We start from the raw sequence: 18,184 nt of genomic DNA, 5'->3' as shown, positions 1-18,184 counted from the left end.
TTTTTTTTTGAGTAAGTAAGCACGAGCAGAGAGAGGGAGAGAGAGAGGACCTTAAGCAGGCCCTGCACTGTGAGTGCAGAGCCCGATGCGGGGCTCAAACTCACGAACTGTGAGATCACGACCTGAGCCAAAACCAGGAGCTGGATGCTTAACCTTGTGATCCACCCAGGTGCCCCTGCACACCTTTTATGCTCTTGTGCACCGCAGCTGTCTTTTAGCACCTGCTAAAGGTAATGAGCCACAGTAAAAGCACAGGAAGGAAAGAGGAAAAGAGATAATCTCAGTGGGTCTGACACCTGTGGTTTGACTAAGTCATTTGCCCGTCAAGGGGAATTCTCTCAAAAGGCAGGATTTCTAAGTGGTCTCTGCTTTTTTTCTTTTTTCTTCTTTTCTGTGTCACAGTGATTCTTGCTGCCTAATGCCACAATTACGACTTTATTTTCTAGGTGTGATGGAGCCCCCATTTCCCTCTGTATCTGGATATTTTGTGGCCATTCTTTGCTTACAGATAGTAGTACTCGCTTCAGGTAGGGACATCTATTCCTTTTTTATGATGTGTTGTGTCTCTAAAGAATGATACTGGAGGTAAATGGGAAAGTTCATCTTCAGATTCCACCCTTCTCTTCTAGTTTTGACAATAGAAATGAGTGTTACAGCAACTTACAATTAAGAAATTGCTTTACTGCCTTTCTCACCGCAGCTCCGTGCCACAGCCCTACAACACTGTGCCTAGAAGAGAGAGGCGAACATCTAACGTCTCCCCTCGGGAATCCCGAATTCTCACTGACAAATCATAATAAACATATCACTTCTACTTAAGAGCAAACCACAGTCGTTTATGCGACAATGTGAATTATAAGTTTAGGAGGACCTCAGATAAAGGAGTTGTTGTGAGCTGGAACCATCCACAAATTTTCCTGAGCACATCAGGTCTTAAGTCTAATAATTCAGGTTCCTTATGGTGAGAGGGATGAAAATTCTTGGCAGAGTCAGGAATGAAGGTGGTGGAGTTGAAAGGAGCAAAAATTAAGAGGCTGGGAGGAGTGGGTCATAGTTATTTACAGCTTTAGAACAAATCATGCCGATGCCTAGTGATTTAAAATGACAACCACTCTGCCATATCTCACAACTTTGTGGGTCAGGAATTCTTGTTCCCCGTGACAAAGACTGAGGTCGCTTGTATTCAGCTGGTGGGATGGTCCAACGGGCCCAAGGCAGCTTCACTCACTTGTCTGGTGCTTTGGTGGAATAAGCTGGAAGGCTGCTGGGACTGTCAGCTAGATTGTCAATACGTGGCCTTTCTACCATGGTGGTGTCAAGGCAGTCAGGCTTCAGATACGGCAGTTCAGGGCTTCCAGAAAGAATGTTACCAAAAAAAGAAAAAGGAAAAAAAAAAAAAAAGGACAAAAGCTGAGATGGAAGTTGCTCATTCCTTAAAATAGACCCAGAAGAGGTTGCAGCTTGTCTTCTGCCATGTTCTACTGGGCAAAGCCATCACAGAACACACAGCTTCAAGAGGAGACATTCCTTCTCTTTTCAGAAAGAGCATCAAAAAAACCTGTGGCCATATTTAATCCACCCCAAATGGACACTGAGAAAAGCAACTGGAATATTCGATAAGTGAAGACCGTTTATTGTTCAACATAGCAGTCCACACGCCGCCTCTGGACAGTGGTCCCTTCGTTAAGTATGGACAGAGTGACTACTACGTTCTGGCACTATCATCCCTGGAGACGATAATGAGAATTTATAAAAGGGAATAAAACAGAAACTCTGCATGGCTCACGTGTTAGTGGGCCATGAGAGGATATAAGGACAGGAATTAAAAATATCAGTCGGGGTGCCTGGGTGGCTCAGTCAGTTGGGCGTCCGACTTCAGCTCAGGTCATGTTCTTGCAGTTCGTGGGTTCGGGCCCCGCGTCGGGCTCTGTGCTGGCAGCTCGGAGCCTGGGGCCTGCTTCAGGTTCTGCGTCTCCCTCTCTCTCTGCCCCTCCCCCAATTGTCTTCTCTCTCTCTCTCTCTCTCTCTCTCTCTCTCTCTCTCTCTCTCAAAAATAAATAGGCATTAAAAAAAATATAATGTGGTGATACATCTTATGAAGACAGTTTAGGTATAACTAGGGGAAATGTTGAATGGATGGTCATCAACATTTTCTCCAAGAAACTGACATTTAAGCTGGAACCTGAGAGACCAAGGAGAAGGCAGTGATGACAGGAGCGTCCGAGAGAATCGTGCTGCTGTCTGAGAGCAAACTTCCAAAGTCAGGAAAGGCTTGGCATCAAGAACCAGGAAGAAGGTTGATGGTGCCAGTGCAGAGGGATCTAGGTGAAGCTTCCAGGTGGTCCCAGTAGGCAGACAGGCTGAGCTCAGCTGCCAGCTTCCCCACCACAGTGAGCAGAGCACATGGAACTGGGCTGATTTCAGATCCAACTCCCAACTGGTTTAGTTGGAGGATGGGAGAGAACTCTCTGGAATAAATACTCACTAGTACATGAATTGCACAGTTTTCCTGTGAGAAGGCAAAATGACCCCTGAAATTCACATCAGTGTTCTTGACAGAGGGCAGTACCATTCTTTATTTAAAGGCGGTGACACATGTGAAGAGGCCACCATGCATCTAAGGGCAAGAACAGAGGGGAGTCATCTCCAAGTTACCTTGGCAATGCCATTCAAGGCCATGACCCTGAATTCATGATGGCTGGATCATGAGGAAATGACCTCAAGGCATTTAAAAAATATATAGCTATTTATATTTAAATGAATGTAATTAAAATTGTTGTTCTTCAGTCACACATATCAAGTGCTCAATAGCCACATGCGGTTAATAGCTACCATTCTGGACAGCACAGGTTTGGAATATTTCCGGCATAGCAGAATATTCTATTGGACCACACTAAAGACTAAACACAGAGACATACTGTCCCACAACAGCTCAGATTTCCAGCTGCCCAAACACTCCCCACCCAATGCTGAATCCTGCAGGCAGATGGGATCACACACAGGCAGTGTGTGAAGTGCCTCCAAATGCTTTACCCTTTGCCACTAAAGGTGAACAGCGGGCGAAGAGGCTGAGATCTGCTTGTTGCCTCACCTTGTGTCCAACTCTTAATACTACCTGTTCAGAGGAAGCAATTCATAACAACACATAGATGCCCACAGTAAGAAAACAGAACGATCTCAAACAATCTCAAGTAACTAGAAAAAGAAAAACAAGTTAAGCATAAAGTTGTTAGGAGAAAGGAAGTAACCAAAATCAGAGTGGAAATAAATGAAATGGAGACTAGAAAGACAATAGAAAAAGTCAACAAAACTTAAAGAGTTTTTTGAAAAGATGAACAAAATTGGCAAACCCTTAGCCAGACTGAGAAAAAAGAGAGGAGGCTCAAATAAATTAAATCAGTAACAAAAGAGGAGATATTACATCCTGATCCCAGAAATACATGGGATTATAAAAGCCCACTGTGAGCAATTATACTCCAACAAATTAGATAGGCCAAGAAGAAATGGGTAAATTCCTAGAAACATACAACTTACCAAGACTGAATCAGGGAAATAGAATATGAACAAGTCAATAATGGGTAAGGAGGTTGAATCAGTTATCAAAAATCTCCCAACAAAGAAAACCCCAGACCCAGATGGCTTCACTGGTAAGTTCTACCATATATATGTGAAGAATTAATACCAATCCTTCTCAAACTCTTCCTAAGAAATAGAAGAGGAGGGAACACTTCCAAACGCATTTTGTGAGGCCTTCATTATCCTGATGCCAAAGTCAGACAGGGCACTACAAGAACAGAAAATTATAGGCCAATACCCCTGATGAACATGTAAAAATCTACAAAATACTAGCAAACCAAATTCAGCAGCATATTAAAAGGACCATACACCATGATCAAGTGAGATTTACCCTGGGACACAAGCATGGCCCAACATACACAAATCAATAAATGTAATACACATTTTATAAGATGAAGGATTAAAATCATATGATCATCTCAACAGATGGAGAATAAGCATTTGACAAATTCTACATCTTTTTGTGATTAAAAAAAATGTTCAACAAATTAAGTATAGATGGAATGTACCTCAACATTCTTTCATGATAAAAATTCTCAAGAAATTAGATATAAATGGAATGTACCTTAACAAATTAGGTACAGATGAAATGCATCTCAACGTAATAAAGACCTTGAACTTAGCCTATAGCTAATATCATACTTAATGGTGAAGAGCTGAAAGCTTTTTTTCCCTAAGATCAGGAGCAAAACACAGGTACCCACTCTTAATCTCACCTACTCATATACTACTGGAAGTCCTAGCCAAAGCAAGTCAGTAAAAAAGGAAATAAAAGATATCCAAATCAGAGAGGAAGAAGTAAAATGTCTCTACAAATGAGACATTTCTTATGTAAAGAAAACCCTAAAGATTCTACCAAAAAACTGTTAAAACCAATGAACAAATTCAGTAAAATTTCAGGATACAAAATCAACATATAAAAATTAGCCACATCTCTGTACACTAAAAGCAAACTATCTGAAAAATAAACTATGAAAATAATCCCATTCACAATAGTATGAAAAAGAATAAAAATACTCAGGAATAAATTTCACCAAGGAGGTGAGCGATCTATATGCAGAAAATTGTAAAACATTGATGAAAAAAATTGAAAAAGACACAAACGAGAAGATGTGCTGCATTTGTGGATTGAAAGAATTAATACTGTTAAAATGTCCATATTACCCAAAGTGATCTATATGTATATTATATAAATTTAAATATATTTTATATTATACAATGTATAAATATATATAAACATATTGTATGATATATGTGGGAATATTATTCAGTCTTAAAAAAAGAAGGACATCTTGGCATTTGTGGTAACACAGATGAACCAAGGGGCATTATGCTAAGTGTAGTAAGCCAGACAGATAATGACAAATACTGTATGGTGTCACTTGTATGTGGAACCAAATAGAAGTCAAACTCATAGAAACAGAGAATAGAATGGTGGTTGCCAAGGGCTGGAGGATTGAGGAAATGGGGAGCAGTCTGTCAAAGGATACAAACTTATAGTTGTAAAATGAATGAGTTCTGAGTGTGTGATATGCAGCTTGGTGACTATAGTTAATATACTGTCTTGTATACTTGAACTTTGCTAAGGGAGTAGATATTAGGCGTTCTCAACAAAAAAAGGTAACTATGTGAAGTGACAGGTGTTTTAATTAACTTGATTCTGAGAATCATTCCACAATGTAAATAATATGAAATTACCAAGTTATATGCTTTCAATATATTACACGTTTATTTAGCAATTATACCTCAAAGTTGGAGGAAAAACAAAGAGTAAGAGTAACTCTTGCAGGAGCAAGAGAGAAGCTGAAGAGCATCTGAAGAGAAGGCAATATTGTGGGCTCACATAAAGCAATTTCTGAAATGCAGTGGACTCTCTGAACACCTCTTCTCCATGCCAAGGGTTTAGGAAACACACGCACACAAATCTCCCCACCCTCTGAACTCATACTTAAAGTCATGATAGTTGTGGGCGTTCACCAGGCACTTGCACCTATCTCTTACAGTCTCTGTTCCTCATGGCAACTCCAGTCCGCATGCTTATTTTCACTAGATTAGGAGAGAGTTGGAGAGACAGAAGCAACATTCGCAAGGTCACACAATAGTAAGATGAAGACCAGAGAATCAAGCCTAGTTTGACTCCAAATACCTGACCCTTTTCTCTGGCTCCAATTCTTGCTGAAACATCCCTGTGGGAAGGGATCTGATCTCCACCTTCCTCCGAACTAGGAAAGGTGTAGCCTTGAGCTAGGACGTGAGCAAATTCCTGAAGCTAGTGAGTGAGGATGGTTTGTCACAAACAGCACCTGTTTTGCCCAATATCCATTTGTGAGATGATAATGAGCTGTGGTAGACAGATGGACGGACAGTCGCTGCGACTCAGAGAGAATGTGTGGTTTCAAAGGGTAGAGAAATCCAGAAGAAAAATGCACATAGAGATTTAGGATTTCAGAGATTTATAGGAAGTCACAGCAGTTCAAGGAGCTTCAGAATATTTCAGAGATAGTCACAGTGTTCCAGAGAGTTTCCAAAAGTTCTGAGAAATAAAAGAACTGTAGATGTTTGTATATTTTCAGAGATATATTGGGAGAGCTACACCGACAACTGGAAAAAATGTAGAGCAAGATTGAGAGTAGAGAAAATGGAATCAAAGGATTTTTCTAACACTCTGGTTCCTCCATGTCGAGGAACTTTTGACATATTAATGCAAAATGAAAAGCCTCATGAGTCCCCATCTATTTACAGATATTGTATGTAGAAGTTTAGGTTCAAATACAAGGTGAAATGGGATGGGAGGGCACGAGAAAGACAGTCACCCTGTGGTTTCCCTGCCTAGGGGAACAGTGAGGTAGATGCTAAAATTTGTCCTATTCCTCCTCCCAGTGGCCATTGCCTGTACTGCATGTTCTGAGAAAAGCAACTTTTCCATGGCCTCAGACCCAAAGGGGATGACGTGAACTACTCTCCAAACCAAGGGCTTTTAAGAGAATCCACATATGACTCTCCCCTTTCTCTGAATTCCAATATGAGTGTAAACAGTTATAGTTGTGCGCATTCATCCTGCATTTGCCAGTTATCACCAGCACGGCGCAAACTCTGGGCCAAGTGTTTTATATTCTTTCCTTTAACATTCGCACCAGCCAAGCCAAGTCTCCAAAGCATGGAGCTTAGAAAGGTGAGGCCACTTGCTTAGGGTCACACAGTTAATAAGCTGTTGTCATTTGAACCTACGTTTTGTCTTACTTCAAATCCCGTATTCTTTTCTCTATTCCTACCTCTATGCTCTCCAGCTAAATTTTCTTAAAGGAAGGAACCCAGTCTCCACTTTATTTTCTCCAGTTACAGGCCAAGTGCAGGATTGGCTACACAATAGAAGCTGTGAATGCTGATGATTACAAACTAATTGATGATTGATTGATGGTTTACCGCTTGACCATTTATTGATCATTATTGTTCAGTGCCCAACTGGAGTCAGTGCCTGGCTAGAAAGCCATCCCAGGCCATGCCAGGTGATTTTCCTCAAACCCTAATAAGTTTGCTGAGGTCAGTGCAATATAGTACATCCTGTTTGCTGCAGGCTAAAAAGGCAATATTTTGCCCATTGCATTTGCCACATCAGGATGCAGAGAAGCCAGGAGTTCTACAGAAATGAGTAAGCTTCCTCAGGCAATTCCTGCAGGGAGGGAAAGGACTTGCAGTGGAGTCTAGCAGAGAGAGCATTACAAGGCTGACAAGGGACAAATCTCTCCCTTGGAGAGATTTCTTATTTCCAATTGCTGGGACATGATTCCGACAGGTGCTCACAGGCTATCAGGCTTCTAGCTGCAAAATGAAATCCAGGTGGTGAGCCTGGTCCAGTCTGGTGGGCAGTAGCACTGATCAGGGGTCAGAGCAGTGGGAGTGGCCCCGGGAGCCCCCCAAGAAGAACCTGGTAAGGGAGGAGGTCCAGCAGAGCCATTGGGAGACCTGTGCTCAAACTCTTGCTCCACCAGTCACCTGCCTTCTGATCTTGGGCAAGTGACTGGAACTCTCAGAGTGTCAGTTTTCCCACAAGAAAACTGAAGGTCCTAACTTGCCTTCCATGAAAAGAGAACTAACATTTCCTGATCTTGAAGCCTGAAATGAGCTGTGCTGCTGAATCACACCAAATATAAGCATCAGTGTCCTCTGCCTGAGGTCTGGAGCTCAGCCCAAATTCCCCAACCCCATCTCCTGTCCCCGATGGAATACTATCGTTTGCAATAAACCTAAAAGGGTATGTCGTGTGCCCCTAAGGTTAGTTCCTACTGGCCTGCTCCCTAGTGCCCACTGCACACACAGTTTCTTGAGGGAGTTGAGTGGGAGGAACCCAACCACCACCCTTTCCAAGAAGACCTGGGGCAGGATGACGAAGAGGGAAGAGCACTGACCTTGCAGCTGGTGGCCTTGGGTGCCCATCCCAGTCTTGCTGTAAACTCTGCCTAAGACTCTGTGGTCTTGGAAGCTCACGGACTTCTCAGGGCCTTCGTCCCTCAACTGTGAAGTGAGGACAGTGCCCCTATTCTTTATTTTATTTGGTAAAATCTGAAAATGATATTTCAGAATAAGGCAATTTCACTTGGCAGAAACATTTAGGTTTTACACTCCGGCATCTTCTTTCGATAGGGATTGTTTCTGAACGAGCGTGTCAAAGTCCTGGCCCTTATGGGTTCATAATATTATCATCATTTCTTTGTATTTTATGTATAAATTACAAAATGAAAACTGTGTGGATAGCACTGTGTGAAATTAAAAAGAATTATCTGATCATTCCAAATGTATAGCTTTTCAGCTTGGGGTATACATTTTAAATCAGGTGATAATAAGATAATGGCGTGCAGTCTGGACTGTAAAGTATGGGACCCCTAGTATCCCCCAGCATCCATTCTTCTCTGTTAATGAGTAAAAAACATTTCAGATTCTTGCTGGGATGCGGGCCACCCCAAACAATGATGGCATTTCCCATCCTTCCCTGCAGCTTAGATGCGACCACACTACTAAGTTCTAGGCAACAGGATATTAGAGGAAATGTTGTGTGCAATTTCTGGGAAAGAACACTGGAACGTAGAGGCAGGGGCTGGTGTTGGAGCGACCATGTTAAACAAGGAGATGGAAACTGCTAGGGCAACAAGATAAAAGGACTCCAGTTCTCTTAAGAAATTGTGAACTACCTTACTCGTCTTGTTCTGTCCATCTCCAGACTTTTATGTGAAAAAAAAATGTTTCTTGTTTAAGCTGCTTTTAACTTGGGTATATATTATAGACAAACTTAGTCCCAGCTGATAAATGGAGTTCCACTAATGATAGTTTGCATGGTTTTGAGTCTTATACTGTATGAAGAGCTTTCAGGGGAAAGGAGGAAACTAATGCCATTTGTATTCATTCATTTATTTGATGAAAATGTAACGGCGATCTACTGTGTGCCAGGCCCCGTGCCATGCACTAGGACAGAAATGAATCCAACAAACTCTGCCTTCCATGAATCCCTAACGGGAGAAACAGACAGGCAGTTACAACACAACTGATAGGAGTTATAATGGGGGAAACAGGCAGCCGTGGGGTGTCCAATTACCCAGAATCAGGAGAGGGCATGACGTGGGGTGGGTGAGCTGGGATGGCCGACTGGAGCGTGAGCCCAGGTCCGCTGCCTCTGCCTCCACCTGCCAACCCCAGGCTCCTCTGACCTCCTTGACCAGCTTCTTATGAGAGACAGTAGAGAACATTTATTGTCTTCCAGCAAGGGCCAGCTGCTGATGGGAGAACTCTCCAGAACCTTGTTTGGGTAGCCGCAGTCTCTGCTTCCGGAGGAGGATGTGAGGAGGTGGGGTGATATTGACTCGTCATGAAACCATCCTCCCCAACCCCAGCTGCGACCCCTCGGGTCTTGAATCTGTCAGGACGAAGGAAGTCACCAAGTGGTTGCCTGTTCTAAGGTGAGTACCAGTCCATACCACATGAAGGCGCCTCACCCACATGGATAATATAAGCACAATAACCCACCCCCCACCACCATGGTAGGGCATCACTGTGACAGGCCCAGTGCTCTGTGCTTTACATACTCACCCTCTACTTCGGGATGACCCTGCAAGGCACACTTTGTTGCCCCATTTCACATATAAGGAAACTGAGGCTGAGAGAGAGAAAGCAAGCCAGCCAACCACACACACTGATGAGTGCCAGGGCCAGGCCTGGGGCCCAGGAGTGCCTGACCTTAACACCTGTAGACTTGGAGCCCTCAATCTTCTGGTTTCCAACTACAGCTCTGACTGGATGCCACTTTCTCCATGACTCTTAGAACCAAAAGGCTAGAGGGGACTCGGTGGATAATTTGGTTGATAGCCCTTTAGAGTTGCAGGGTCATTAGAAATGACCTCTCATTTCACAGATGAGGATACAGGGGCCCATAATGGCATGGTGACATGTGGGTCTACGTGTCGAGGATCACAAACGTGCTGGTAGTAGAAACAGTTCCTGGGACACTAGGCCAGACCTATGTCCTCTGCTGTCTTCTGCCACTTGGGCCCAGCCCCTCACTCTTAGATTGTGCTCTGGTTCCTCCTAAAGACCAATGTCTGCGGAGAAGACATCTGATGCCAGGAAGTCCCCATCCTCCTGGTGAACTTTCTCTGGGCCGGGGACTCAAGGTCTTTGTCACAGGGGCCTGTCAGAACCGCTGCTGCCCCAGAGGCACCCACTGTCTGTGGGGGACACAGCGTGGTGCAGGCAGTGCTGGCCTGGGAGCACAGGGCCTGTGACAGGAGCTCCCTAGCGCAGGAGTCCAGAGGAGAGGAGGGAGGAAAAGGAGTAATGTGCCGGTCAGATGGCCGTCTGCAGAGCTGGGAAGAGCAAGTGTGGGGGCGGCGGCCTTAAAGACCCTTAGTCCTGTCTGCCCAGACCACGAGCCCAAAGGTCACTGTCCGGTATTTTGTGCTCCCGACCCTGCCTGTCTCCCTGCTTGGCCCACTTCCGCTTTTCAAAACACCCCCAGCCTAGACCACCTCCTGCCTGTAAATCACCAGGCCCTGGGACACATTTAAGCTCTGCCACAGACCCTCTGAAACTCTTGTCTGTTGCTTGCTGGGGGTGACAGGACTGGCCTCCTCCCCACCTTAGGGAAAGTGAGGCAGGGTGGACACATGCCTCTAACAACCCTTTCCAAAGCGACGGCCACTTCCCCAGCTGGCCCTGGAGCAGCCACTCTGTCACAGGTTGCAGATGGATGGCCAGGGATGGCGCATACACGGGTCCTTTGAGAAGCTGTCACAGAGACGGGATGGGACAGGCAAGAAATCAGCTGGAGACGAGAGGACAAAGGGGAGGAAGCAGGAATAACTGGGAGGAAAAAGAGGAAGAGATCCCAGGCAGGTCTAAGAAGGTTTTGGCTGGCCCTTGGAGTCCTCCAGGCAGAAATGCCCATTACATGAGCCACACCTCCCACAGGAAGGGACAGGTATAGTGTCAGCCACACTCAGTCGCTGGCCAGGAGTGGTTGGGGCCAGTGGACTTCAGGGTGAGTGCAGTGTTCAATGCCGAGGTGTGGCGGTGGTTGGGGGGGCAGTAGGTACACTGAGCTCCCCCCACTGCCAAGGTCATGGTAGCAAGGCTCCCTAGGAGTTCTGTCTCACAACCAGACGGCAGGAGGGTTGGGGGCGGGGGAAGGTGTGGGGGAGGATAGGCACCTGTTAGATCGGGTCACCCTTTGGACTTCAGCCAAAAATGAGACAGAAATAGTCCATCATCTCATAGTTCAGCATCGCATTACATACACATTATCTCGTTTCATTTCCCTCACTCCTGTTTTTCCAGCATATCATTACCTCATTTTACAGATGTAAAATTGTGTGTTTAGTGGGTTAAATAATTCTTCCATCAGTGTAGCTAGTGAGCAGCAGAACCGGGACTCATCTGTGGCTCTCTTACTTTCCCCAAGTCTGGCCACAGGGACTCATGACTGAGGCTGAGGCTGAAATCCTGCAGGGACTCAGCTAACAGTGATGCCTCCCAGAGGCACTGTACTTGGCAGCTTATAAAACATTTTCAAATCCATTGTGTTAACTCGTCCTTCCAACCACTCGTGAGATAGTCACTATCTCCAAGTTACAGAAGAGAAAAGGGGGCTGAGAAAGGTGAAGGGCTTTGCCAGGGCATGGAGGCACCTAAATGAGCCTGCGCTAATAGGACTCGAGATTCTGTGTACTCGTAACGACTCCACAGTGTTTCCTAGACAAGCTACTAGCTATGTGTGTGTGCACAGGCATGTGTGTGGGTGTGCCAGCCACACCTGTGGCCCATCCTGAGACCCTCCCAAGCTCCAAAGGATGCCCAAGTTTCTAGTGCCAGCCCCGCCTCATCTCCCGTCTTGGGAAACCTGTCCAGCCAGATGGCTGACAGTGGCCACAGCAGCCACAGAAGCTAACTCTGAGCTGTGGTCTTCCACATCTGGCCCTGGGGGCCCCCGAGAATCCTGAGTGCAGCACAAATTCTCTTTTCCTGAGACAACATCAAGCAGCAAAGACAGCTGAGGTCCCTTGGAACCCGGCCCAGCGGCTGGGGAGAGATTTGGGGCCTTCCCCCGCCCCCTCCCTGGGGGAGGGGCCAGGTCTCATCCACCACCTGGACTGGAGCTGTCAGAGGCCAGGCCAGAGCAGAGCAGACCTGGGAGTGTGAGGCTGGGAGTGGCCCCAGCAGGTTCTGTGAGGCCGCCGGCACAGGTAGGGGTCAGCCCCGTCTGACAGGACTACATGTGTGGTGACTGGAGCCTGTAAACCTCTTCTTTTTCTTTCCTGTCTTTTCTCTTTCCCTGGGGCTCTGTCACCACCTATCTCTGTCTGCTCTTCCTATGTAATAATCCTTTCCTCTTGGAATTAAGCATCCAGCCTGGCCACCCGAGGCCTCCACCCTTTCCCACTGAGTGACCCTGACCTGGGAGCACTCCAGAAGCCTCGGCCCCTTGGAAGCTGGGGGAGGGGCGATGCCAGGAAGGAGCCAGTGCCTCTCCTGGCCTCTGCAGGCCATGTGGTTGGCTCTTCCACGGAGCTCCTCCTCCGGGACCCGGCCTTGCTTACCGCCGTCTCCCCACTGCAGAGAGCACAGCCTTCCGTAAGGCCGGGGGAACCACTGATGCTGCATCCTGGGGGAGAGGTGTCCCTGGAGCTGTGCAGTGAGACAGCCCTGACAAAGGGCCTTGCACGGAGTGTGCTCACGGAGTGGCTGGGTCAATCAGGTGGAACTGCATTTGGGTTTGAAATGATCAGATCACAGGCACGTGGCAGGGAGGGGGGGGTCATGAGCCATTTGAGCTGAGAGCTAGAGCGGTGGTGGGGACAGGGCAGAGGTGGCTAGGGAAGGAAGGGTGGCTGAGGGCTGGGGTGCAGGCAAGGGGCTGAGGTCTCTGGAACCAGATCTGGACCCCAGTGGGTTCCCGTCCCCAGTCCAGCCGTCTTTGGGCCCTGCTCAGAGCTCCCATTAGAGGAAGCCACATGGAACTGACTTCTACCCCTCCATCAGACGGGATACATCTTCCGTGTCTGCCCCCGTAGACATAGGATTAGGAGAAAAAGGACAGTGTGTAGCAGTGTTTAGAGTGAGTCAAGCCTGAATTCAAAATCCAAATAAGCCATAATTATGTCACATCTCCAATGAGCTGCAAAATAGGAATAATGAGGCCAACTCCTACAGTTACTATAATAGTGGCACTCATATTTGGGCTGTGACCTACCCAATATTTCTGGCACATACTGGCAAATTTAGTCCTTACCCCATATTGTTCTCAGAAGAGGAAGTTCTCAGCAGGAAGGTTGGCCAAGAGTGGTTTTTCAGGAAGAACCTGCAAGCAGCCAGGGCGAGGCCAGCCAGAGGTACCAGTGAGCCTGCCCAGGGTTCTTCCGGGGGCTTCCTAGGGTGCTGGAAGAGATGGGGATACCCAGACAGTAGAGGGAGAGGAGGTTCCCTTCTACATGGAAAACTCTTGGTTCCACGGTGGAATGGGGGTCCCAGCCCACTTTGTACCATCAGTATTTCATGGCTCGTGCTCAAGATCTCGCCATCTGTCATTCCCTTAGCCAAAGGCTTCCCACCCTGCCTACCCTGGCTACAATGTTGGTCCTTTTGGGAATGGAACAATCTGAAGGCTGTTTCCCATTCGTGGCTTAGTGGCGGGGATGAGGGTTTATAGGCACTGGGAATTGAAGGGAAGGGCCACCCATCATGGAGGGTCCTGAACCCTGGCACCGTGGTTGGGGCAGGGACCCCACGGGAGAGAAAGCCACAAAGGTCCACATGCTTCCCAGTTGGGTAAGAACGCAGCCAGGACCCTTTCCTCTCCATCCTTCTAACTAGATGCCAGTCTCCACCTTATCTCTTGTGCCAGCTTCCTCATCCTCATCTAGCCCCCACACTGACCCCCAGAGGGATTTTCTAGAATGCCAGTCTCACCACTCCCTTTCTTCTCATGCCCCTTGCCCACATTCTCCCTCCAGACCCTAGGCTGCAGCCCAGCCACAATAAGCCGTTCCCCGAACACCCCACACCTGCTTATACTCCCCTGCCATGTTCCTGCCTCCCTCTGCCTGGAGAACCTGTCTGCTTCCGCTCACTGCCCACTGTGCCTCTCACCCAAACACAGTCTATGAAAACCATTCTCCGCTCTTTAAGCACGGACTTGGTGCCAGTCGCTCGTTAGGGACATGAATGGGAATGAGGTACCCAGATCCCTTGAGGGGCTCACATCTAGTAAGCCCACATCAGTGAGATGAATGGGGGGGACAGGTTGGGTTTGGGGACACTCCGCAGGCTAGGGAGTCAGCGAAGTCTTCGGGGAAAGGATGGTGGGGGAGCACCCGGCACATAGGAGACCTGGGGACGAGGGGCAGCGTGGCCCTTCCAGGAAGCACATCCGGTTACCTGCAGCAGCAAGGATTCCGACCCAAACTCTGAGGGCACGAGGGGAGGAAGAGCCTTCACATGAGCAGGCTGCCTGTGGGACAACCTGGACACCGTGATAGTTGTGGACAGTCTGCCAGTGAGGAGCTTGAGGGTAGAGAGGCCACGGGCACAGGCCCTGTGCATGGCTGGACATGAGCGGAGTGGCAGGAGGTTGGCGAAGGGCCACGCAAACATAGCATGGCAAGGATAGGGAGGGGACAGTTGAGCTGTCCAAGGGAACTGACACTTTGGGTGGTGACCTCCGAAGATAAGGCCATAAGGCTAGAGAAGTAGCTGGCCCCAGGAGTCGAAGCAGAACCCTGGTTTCCAGAGTCTTCAGCGACGGCACAGCCTAAAGCCTAAGGGAGACGCCGGCTGTGAATGCCAGGAGTGAGGTTCCTGGTCTACCTACTGCAAACTACACACACACACACACACACACACACACGGAATAAAGAGAACGCAGGGAGCCGGACCCTAAAAGCAACCTTGTGAAGCAACTGACCTAAACAGCTGGTCCAGGGGGATATAGTTCTTCTGTCGCCCCCAACTGAAACTCGGCCACACAGTCCCTGCCGCTGCTGTAACTCTGAAAACGCAGCCTCGGTTCAGATACTCCTCAGAAACTGCACTGTCCGACGCTGTTATTCAACACTTGTATCTTCATGTAAACACTGTCCCTGCAGCTCCCACCCTGCCAGGGTTGGCTGCCAGGCCAGCTTGTTTGGTTTCTCTCCACCCTCTCGGCCTGCTATGCTTCTGCTGCGCTTCCCCGGAGAGCCCGCCCCGCCTCCCCAACTGGACTCGGTGGTTCCTTCCCGGAACTCTGCGGCTCAGAGGGAGGGGGGTGAATCTTGACATGCCTTGTGCTGAAGGCGCCTGTCCCGTGTGCCCGGCTGTTTTCCGGCCAGCCTGGCGGCACGCTGGTCGGCCTCCCAGGGGCCCCCAGAGCCAGGTGCAGAACAGGTGTGCACTTACTGTAAGAACCACAACACCACCACATCCTCCGTCTCGGGGGTTCTCCGAGAGGATTTCCTGCATAAGTGGGGCCTCCTCCTGGCCTGCCAGCACCTGCCTCAAATGTCAAACCATTTTGGATGAAACTCTTCCTGTCTGGATTTCATAATCCATGCTAAGTAGAAAATCCATAATGGGCACAGTGCGATCTTTCCTCAGTGACTCTGGGTCATTGCTTTGCATATGAATCCTCAGCTGCCGTTCAGGAATGCCCTTGGCTGAGAATTGATGGAGCCTGATTCCTAGGTTGTTCGCTCTAATTTGGCCTCTCTTACGTCATCCTTTCCACTTTCCCTGGTTATCAGGACGCCCATGTGCTGTGCGCCCATCAGTGGCCGTCCCCCTCTGCCCCCCATGGCCCTGCAATGCCCTGCACGCCTCTGGCAGTCTCTCTCCCACTGTTAAGTTGTTGTTTTTAATTTGCTGTGAGCTGCAGCACAAAATAACACTCTAGGCGAAGCAAAACAAGACAGGCCCTGAGTGGGGGATCTGGGGCTCACCGATGCGTCAGCGGGTGGCCTTCATGTATAAGCTTCACAGCGTCTATTCTGAAGGTTTCAAAACCTCTCTCACTTCCTTCCTGGCACTCTCTTGGCTCTGGGCTGCTAAGATGTCTGGCTGGCTAACAGATGGGTCTCAGATGCATCAGAGGGATGGCTGCTATGGGCCCAGCCTGCTGGTTTAGGTTAGGTAAAATGTGCAGGGTGAGGGCTTGGCATCGGGCGTCTGTGAGGATGGGGCTGGGGGACAGGGCGTGTGGGCAGTGGAACCCTGAGGGTAACTTCCAGAGGGGAGGATAGGAGGACCGGCACTCACTGGCCCTGCGAGGTGGGCAGGGTATAGGCCACGCTGACGGGACCCCAGGTCCGGAGTCAGTGACCTGTCCATGGTCACTCTGCAGCTCAGTGGGCTGGGCTGCTGGGACTAGCAGGCTGTCTGGGCCCTGGGGCAGCTGGTCTTCCCTGGATCCGGCGTGCTCCGTGTCCTTCCCAGGATCACTCATCTGTCACAGCACAGGGCAGGAGTGTGAATTCCGGCCCCACTTTGTGGCTTGGAATAAACATGTCTCTTCTCGGGACTCAGTTTCCTATACTGTAAAAAAAAAAAAAAAAGGAGGTCGGGGATTGGAGGTGGGAGCACTTGACAATGGAAGCTTTGCCCAGGTAGCAGCAGACCCCTTCCCCTTCTCCTCCCTTGTCCCCCTCCCACCGGGAGCAAGGAAAATTGCATTGAACTCACTCCTAAGAAACCTGGACTCCAGGCCCAGCTCCACCTTTCTTGCCCGTATGACCCTTCCCTCCCTGGGCCTCAGTTTCCCCTCCACATAAGCCAGAGCTTAAATATCTCAACTTCTGAAGTCCCTCCCAGCTGCTGAATTCTACAACTCTCCTTTCCTCCTCCTGCTCTTCTCAGGGGTGGGAGTATACACGGTGTGCATGAGTGTGTGCACGTGTGTGTGTGTGTGTGTGTGTATGTGTGCGTGTACTGGGGGCAGGGAAAGCGAGAGAGTCCTGCAGAGGATGGGGTGGCAGCTAGGAGAAAAGGGGACCAGGACTTTCCATGCCAGTGGGGCTCAGAGCTTTCTCAGCAGCTAATGGCCCTTGGGGCTGTTTAATCATTACAGGAAAGGAACGAAGCCAGGAGCGCCTCAAAGTCCAGTGGGGTGGTGAGCGACTCTAACAGAGGAGTGTGGTGCTGGCAGCGATGGGGCCTGGAACTTCAGGAAGTGGGGTCAGGACAGTGACAGCTCCACGCTCAGCGCTGGGCTCCGGAGTCAGCCTGCACGCCTATGACATAGGGGTCCTGGTCGTCTACTTTGTCTTTGTCATTGGCGTGGGGATCTGGGTGAGTAGGTTTGGGGCCTGGCGGGGGAGGCAGGCGCAGGGTGTCACTTCTGGCTGGTCGTGGAGCTGGGGGCAGGGTGGGCAGGGGGAAAGGGATCAGGAAAGCACAGGCTGAGATGGAGAGGTCTTTAGGAGTCATTCTCTCCAACCCCTTCTTTATAGATGGGCAGACTGAGGCCCAGAGAGGAATGTGACTTGCCTGAGGGCACACAGCAAGCTGAGGCAGTCCAGGCTGGGACCCCCATCTCCCAGCTCCCTGTCTCTATGCATCTGCTGCCTTTGGCCTCACCCATACCTGGCAGCCCGAGCCCCACTCCTGCCCTCCTCCCCATGCCACCATCGCCAGTTATGGGGACGCTCTACTCGCGGCCTATCCACCCTCCACTACTGGGTGTCTTGGCAAGGAGTAGGGCTTTCTAACGGAGCTGGGGTTCAAATGCTCATGGGAAGGGAGCCAGGTGAGTCCAAAGTTCCTTCTGTTCTCCATTGTTCACCTGAGCCTCGGTGCCGGGAAAAGGGGCCAGGCTCTGAGAGGTCAGGGAGCTCTGAGTTCAGATCCCAACTCTGACTGTTAGAGCCACAGGGCCCTGGGCACATGAGAACGATCTGTGAGTCTCAGTATTCTCATCCAGACAGTGAGAATAATAAAGCCTATGCTGTAGAGTGGTCATGACCTTTGAGCAAAAGGACACATTTAAGCATCCGGCAGAGGCTGGCACTCAGCTGGCAACAATACACGTGGCTATTATCACGGCCGCGGCCACATTCTGGAGGCAGGGGACAATGGTTCCAGTCCCAGCTGGTACTGT

At 49.0% G+C, this 18,184-nt stretch overlaps 1 protein-coding gene and 1 long non-coding RNA gene across 4 annotated transcripts in view; both read left to right on the top strand.

Moving 5' to 3' along the window:
- The first annotated feature begins 21 nt into the window (after positions 1–21).
- On the top strand, positions 22–1,990 carry LOC131493509 (uncharacterized). Its single transcript, XR_009252720.1, has 3 exons — positions 22–156; positions 447–527; positions 1,541–1,990. It is a non-coding gene; the product is annotated as an uncharacterized LOC131493509 (long non-coding RNA).
- A 9,993-nt stretch (positions 1,991–11,983) lies between these two features.
- The window catches only part of SLC5A9 (solute carrier family 5 member 9), a 28,503-nt gene continuing 22,302 nt past the window's right edge, over positions 11,984–18,184 (top strand). For 2 of the 3 annotated variants that reach the window (XM_058717453.1, XM_058717452.1), the window contains exons 1-2: positions 11,984–12,302; positions 17,156–17,376. In XM_058717453.1, coding sequence (XP_058573436.1) covers positions 17,236–17,376 — 141 coding nt within the window. In that variant the 5' untranslated portion in view covers positions 11,984–12,302; positions 17,156–17,235. Of the gene's footprint in view, positions 12,303–17,155; positions 17,377–18,184 lie in introns of those variants that run through there. The other variant, XM_058717454.1, reaches the window with a different exon arrangement.

This window comes from Neofelis nebulosa, chromosome 2 (genome assembly GCF_028018385.1).
Source record: "Neofelis nebulosa isolate mNeoNeb1 chromosome 2, mNeoNeb1.pri, whole genome shotgun sequence".
Taxonomy (NCBI): domain Eukaryota; kingdom Metazoa; phylum Chordata; class Mammalia; order Carnivora; family Felidae; genus Neofelis; species Neofelis nebulosa.
This window is presented reverse-complemented; position numbering and strand designations above follow the sequence as displayed.